The following is a 6,145-nucleotide window of genomic DNA, read 5'->3' on the forward strand; positions in this document are numbered from 1 at the left end:
TAGGTTTTTTTTTCTTATCTCGCTGACTGGTGGGCTGCGTTGTGGGTGGGCCTTTACTGTCAGTGACAGCGAAGCTGTGCGCGTCCGGTGCTTGTTCATACGGGCTCAGGGGTCGTGCCACCGCCTGTAAAACTTGGTGGCCGCCGAGGGCATTTTCGTATTTTCGCGTCCGTAGAGAGGGGGGTCGATAGGGCACGCACAGCGTCGTCCTCTCTCCTCATCTCCTCACTTCCCCCGCTCCTCATTCCCGCATTCTCCACGCCGCCGCCGCCGCCGCCTCCCGTCCTCCCGTCCCCTGGCGCAGCCACCATGCCTTCTCCCTCTATCCTTTCCTCCTCCCATCCCGTTCGCCATCACAGGGAGGAATGAGCGGATCGAGGACCTGCCGCTCGCGCCGCCGCTTCTCCATCGAGGTTGCGCGTACATAATTAGGAGGAGAGGATGCTGCCGCTGCTCTTCTGGGAGGAGCACGCCGTCTACAGGAAAAGGCCAGGCATCCGCGACGCCGACCGCAGGCGCCGCCTCCGCAGCGACGAGTTCGTCGCCGTCTGGGTGCGCCAGACCCGCGACGTCGCCTTCGAGGCCGAGGACGCGCTCAACGACTTTCTCCGCCACGACCTCTTGGCGCGCGTCCGCCAGATCAGGAAGCGGCTTGAAAAGATCTCCGCCAACCGCGCCGCCTACCACATCGAGCACGCGGCCTCGCCCGCCTGGGCCGTCTCCTCCGCTACCACCCTCGCCGCCTGGTACGCACCCACGCACGCTCCCAAATTTACTTCTGTATGTTGGTCATCTCCAGTTCTTTCTTTCAGCCAAAATCAGCACCCAAATCAAAGACGAAATCAATAACCAAAACGAAGAGTTGAGAGATATGAACCTATTTTGTTTGTTCTGAGATTTGATCCTTAATTATTCTGCTGTCTTTTATCTTCGTCTTGTTGTGCCAGCAAAGATTCTGCTGAACTATCACGCAGCTTGCAGAATTTTACACTCTGAAAATGACATCAAACGCACACATGATTATACTATGCAACAGACACTTCCACTGATTGCCTGCTTGATTTAACCAATGTAGATTCTGCTGAATCGCCAAGCTACTTTATTTTATATGCCCGACAGGCGGTACCTTGTCGTCGTGGACGGCAGCATCGCGGTTGCCGACTGGAACAGCCTCCGGGCGTCGCTCCTTGACGAGGGCAATGGCAGCAGGGTGGCGCTGGTCACCGATGCGGCGGGGCTGGAGGTGGTGGGCTATGCTGGCGGGCTGACGTACGACCCCATCGAGCTCACGCGGCTCAGCCCGGAGAACACGTACGAGCTGTTCCGGCGCCGGGTGCGCTGATTGCAGTGTCATTGTTCTTACATCCTGCTCCCGTTGGCTCTCTATTGCGTTTGGAAGTTGGAAACTGCATCTTAGATTGATTTGCTATGATGGAATATAAAGTACAGCCTTACTAATGTGTCACTTTATTTGGCTGCTTGCTGCTGAGGCTTATATATTTCTATTTCAGAAAGTAGTGGAACATGAAGCAAAAAAAAAAAGTTTGCTCATAGATGCCTGATTATTTGTTCATTTCCTGGCGAGTTCGTGTTGTTGTATGTGAAACAGTATACCTAATACCTTTTCTTTTTGTATCGCCAATACGTAATTGTTTCTTGATTATATTATCCCATTACTTTTGGCATCACATCATATTGACTAATTTTAATCTTCATCTGTTAATTCAGGTGCCAATTACTAAGGAGAGTCAACTTTAACTGGCTGGTCCTAAGGATCGGGTTACATGTTACTGACCCCTGGCTTCAAGAGTATCAGGTTAGTGCATTAGCAATGACAATGTTACACCGGAAATAGTTATGCTTCAGAGTTTTGTTTGAGTTTTCACTTTGCTTATCTTTTATAAGCCTGGTTAATGCGTCACACGAGTAAAGAATATACGAAACCTATCTGGAGCCTAAACTTTGGAAATGTGGCTGTTTACACAATAGTTTTGGTTGCCATTCTACTTAAATACTAATAAACTGATGAGATTTGTTGTTGTTGCTCTATCGAATGCTAGATCCAATATTTTCTGTTGATTCAGACCTACCTTCTTGGTGGAAAGATGTGTTTCAAACTGTCTCTGTGTGCTGACTGAATGCTGGGGCAATGATTTTGATGTTGTGTTGGTCCAGTGGATAGCATACATTGCCTACAACCTGCTCAAGGATCTGTCAGTTTGCCTCTAATTGCTTTATGATCCATGACCTTAATGCTAAGAGGACATGGATTTGCCTGATTGTTTCTATGTAGTTGTTTAAAAGTATATTTCCTGATGTATGCATATTTTGTCCAGGCTTTGCTCATGGTCTTTGCAATTTGCCTTTGATAACTCTATGATCCATGATCTTGGTATGTTGAATGGTACAAAAGTTTTTAAGAGTGACATGAACACCTCTTCAATGTTTTTTTAGGGTAAGAAAATGGTTTTACTAAGTCGTTGGAACAATTATATGGCTGTAAGTAAGCTAATATTTTTAACTGTCTAAATTTTCATAAGACTGGATCAGGTGCGATGTTAAACGACTGTAAATTTGATGGTTTGTGTATGCGCCATGCTATCTGACAGTGTCGTTTGTGCCAACAAAATACAAGCTGGTTTTGGTCTAACAAATATGTTGCAAAATTTATGCAGATATATGTACTCCTTTGACCCTGCAAAAGAATTGTTAAAAAGATGAACAATTTCATAGCCTTGCCCACGTCTTAGCCGTTTTGTAGAATTGGCCATCTTGGCCGTTTTGTAGAATTCTAAAGGGCCATCTTAGCACAGTAGGAAGCCCACGACTTTATCTACCACTATAAAATTTGATTTGGTTGCATCTGACCTAATGTTATTCCTTTCCTTCCGCTCCAGACCAGGCAAGCAGCGGCGGCGCCGGACTGGTCACCCCTGCACCACCAGTCTTCCTTCGGGTAACTTACCACAGGAAAGTGCTTCTGCCATTTCTTATCGCTTGTGATTCCGCTCGTTCTGACCATGGTTGTTGCCTTTTCCTCTTTTCATGTAAAATCGTACTGCAGAGGCATCTTGTGCCCACCATGAACAGCGGTGAGGTCTTCGATCGAGCCTCCCCAAGCGTTGTCTAACGCATGCGTGCCTGCTTCTTGCAGGTTGGTTGGTCTAGCCCCATTAATATATCATATATAAACCTATGCACTGTGGCATCTAGGTTTTAATCAGTTCATCCTTTACTTCTTGTATATTACTAAGACCTTGGTACTCATTTAGTCATTTACATCTCCAGCTTCTATTGCTGGTTCAGATGAAAAGGCATGAGGCACAATCTGAAGTACTGAAAAGTAGTAAATCATGCGCATACCGAAACAAAGAAATTGCTAATTTAGTTTTAGCACTGAATCTCAAATCACGCCTACAAAGTACTACTACTAGAACTAATGAAGCTAGAGGTGTCTTGTTGCATATGTTGACCATTTGAAAGACTGCTTCCAATTTCTAAAAAGCTATATTTCTTTCCAGCGCAAAATCTATCATGTCATGTACTCAATTACAGCGGCCATGTCGTGACTGTGGCACGTGGACTTCTTGCACAAGCGCAACCTCTAGCCCAGTAAGCTCATTTCCCCACGTAGATTTATGTTCTTGCTCTGTTTTATTGTATTGATAATACCTGAGAAGATGTGGCGGTTAGTTGCCAATGCTTACTTAATTTTGCATCTCTCCCGTCAACAACTCTGGATGTAGCATCATCTGCTATTTATGTCATTCTACCACCAACAATTACTCACCTGACATTTTTGCTCTTTGAATGAAATACACGTGCAACATTTATATTTTATTGTCTGCAATTCTGATTTCTGCTATAGGGTTGGTTTTGTTCTGCTTTACTTTCTAAGAAATTATGTGTTGGATTTGGCAGAGCTACTGCATTGTTTGGATTTGGCACTTGGTTGTTAGTCGCTGCTGAGCTATTGCAAGTGAATCTATTTATTTATGCCTTACAAGTGCTCAACTGATTGATGGCAATGACACGGTGCGTATGTTGCTCTTCAAGAACGGGCAGCCCTATTTTTGCTACATTGGTCTGCTGCTATGTCTTTTAAGTATGAAAACAGTTTACAAGCATGACTTCGAATCTCTAGCTATCAAACAGTTCTTCTTGATTAGTACTACACTACAACTGCATGATATTAATTATGATATACATAGTAACTGCTCTTTCCTAAGTTAATCTATTTATTTGTGCCTTCCAACTGCTCGACCTATTGGCGGTAAAGCTATTTTACATATTTTACCATTGAAAGTGTGGAAGTATAGTTTTTTCACAGAAGTGATACCCCCTGCTGCAATCATTGACCTTTCTATTCAGATTTTAGTCGATTTTTACTTTCTATCTTGCATGTATAATTAAGTATTGGCCCACTACTTAAACCAACCAGGATGCTAAAACTTGCCGTAATGGATTCTTGAATGCCATAATGTCAAATGAGGATTGAATACTTTTCCAGTTAAACTTTTTTTGACTTTTTGGCATTTCTCTGTGATGAGCTATATTAACATAGGTGCCTTCTCATGTATATGATTATATTTTGGTTTTTTGGATTAAGCTTTTTTGTTTTGTGCTTTTTTCAGATGATAACTAACAATCACTATTTGGACTTATCATGATGTATAGCTGTGAATTATATATTGTGTATTGGATAGTTAGGACTGGATCAGGTCCATGAATCCTATGTGGTACTACCGCTATGGCCTGATTTTGTAATGTTGTAATGATGCTTTTGGTATTTTCTGTTGTTTTTCCAAATATACACCAATGTCATGTAATGAAACTTCATTGTATGGCACTGTATCGAACCAATATATGTTTTTTTTCTAAATTCGCAATGAAACAATGATTGTATTTCCGTATTGGATATAACTGTACCTGTCAGCGCTGTCGGGTGCGGCAAGTTGCATTTCCTACCTAGTAAGTAATAAGCCTACCACAAGATGAGTGCTCTCTCCTCCGACTTCTTAGGGCATCTCCAGCCGTTCGGCCCCCAGGGCGACTAAATAGAGCATCTTGGGGCCGTGCCGGCGCTAGTTCGGCCCCTGGGGGCGAGCTAGCTTCCAGTCACGCACTCACGCGTCGGCCTCAGGATGCGGTAAATTCAAACTTGGTTGTTCCCGCTCTCAAAAGACGCCGCAAATCCGGCGATCGGGCGTAGTCTGGCGTTACAAAAAAACAGAGTGCCGCCTCCTCGGCGGCGTCGGTTCACTCGGCGGTGTTGGTCCCAGGTGTTCGCGGAGTCGGCGTGCGCGAGCTCGGCGGTGTCGGAGCTGCTTCGGTGTTGGGCTGCGTCGGCGCGGCTTCGACACTGCTGGGCGGCGATGTAGAGGCTTCGCTTGGGCTTGGCGTCCGTGTGGCCGTGGGCGTCGTCGGCGTCGTCGGCGTTGTCGTCGGCAGCTCGTTCAGGATGAGGCCGCGCTGCACCAGGTACCACGCCTTGAGCTTCTCGTCGTTGCTCTGGAGCATGTCCGCCCCGCCCATCAGGAAAGCCATGTCGGTGTTCCTTTTCTTCGCGGCGACGTTGTTTCGGAGCAGGTCGAGCTTGATGGCGTTGTTCTTCATTAGCGCCGACCACCGCGCCTCGGTCTTCTCTTCGCGTAGGACGGCCCGGGCCTGGGCGTCGGCGAGGCAATGCTCGATGGACTCCTGCACTCGCGCGGTTGTCGCGTTGGCGTTTTCCCCTTCTTGGCCAATTTGTGGCCGTCCGGCCGCCCCTCCGACGCGCCCGGAGTCATCGCGTTCGGCTTGTATGTCTCCTTGGCCTTGTCGAGGGCACGCCGGACTTCCGCCCACTTCTCGCACTTGTCAATGCGCTTGTAGACGTGGAGGTGCTTGAAGTCGGCGTCTTGGTTGTCACCCCGGTACATGGTGAACATACGCAGTAGCTGCGCGGACGGACGAACAGTTGGCGAACGGCGGGCGTAGGGGACGAAGATATGCGGGCGAACGGCGTGCGTACCTGATCCTCAACGCTGGCGCCGCTCTCCGGGCGAGCCGCGACCTCCTCGACGATTCCATGCCATTTGTTGCACGCCAACTGGATACGCCCCTAATGGTTCGCCATCGCCTTGGACCCGCGCTGCATGTAGAC

General features: G+C 47.2%; 1 protein-coding gene across 6 annotated transcripts; it reads left to right on the forward strand.

Moving 5' to 3' along the window:
• Positions 1 to 210: 210 nt before the first annotated feature.
• On the forward strand, positions 211 to 4,882 carry LOC123161794 (uncharacterized). 6 transcript variants are annotated; one of them, XM_044579611.1, is made up of 8 exons: positions 211 to 746; positions 1,120 to 1,333; positions 1,729 to 1,816; positions 2,898 to 2,956; positions 3,065 to 3,154; positions 3,522 to 3,612; positions 3,922 to 4,035; positions 4,635 to 4,882. In XM_044579611.1, exons 1-3 carry the CDS (start codon positions 442 to 444, stop codon positions 1,756 to 1,758), a joined length of 549 nt encoding a protein of 182 aa, XP_044435546.1. In that variant the 5' UTR covers positions 211 to 441; the 3' UTR covers positions 1,759 to 1,816; positions 2,898 to 2,956; positions 3,065 to 3,154; positions 3,522 to 3,612; positions 3,922 to 4,035; positions 4,635 to 4,882. The 6 variants fall into 6 exon arrangements, with proteins under 6 accessions (XP_044435546.1, XP_044435541.1, XP_044435545.1 ...); XM_044579606.1 differs by having other exon boundaries at positions 1,120 to 1,311; XM_044579610.1 differs by having other exon boundaries at positions 2,898 to 3,154.
• The last annotated feature ends 1,263 nt before the right edge of the window (positions 4,883 to 6,145 follow it).

Source organism: Triticum aestivum, chromosome 7B (assembly GCF_018294505.1).
Source record: "Triticum aestivum cultivar Chinese Spring chromosome 7B, IWGSC CS RefSeq v2.1, whole genome shotgun sequence".
Classification (NCBI taxonomy): domain Eukaryota; kingdom Viridiplantae; phylum Streptophyta; class Magnoliopsida; order Poales; family Poaceae; genus Triticum; species Triticum aestivum.

Coding starts and splice junctions, on each gene's coding strand:
- LOC123161794 (XM_044579606.1), top strand. CDS start 442: ATGCTGCCGCTGCTCTTCTGGGAGGAGCACGCCGTCTACAGGAAAAGG. Junction 747..1,119: donor GCTACCACCCTCGCCGCCTG/GTACGCACCCAC, acceptor TATGCCCGACAG/GCGGTACCTTGTCGTCGTGG. Junction 1,817..2,897: donor CCTGGCTTCAAGAGTATCAG/GTTAGTGCATTA, acceptor CTTCCGCTCCAG/ACCAGGCAAGCAGCGGCGGC.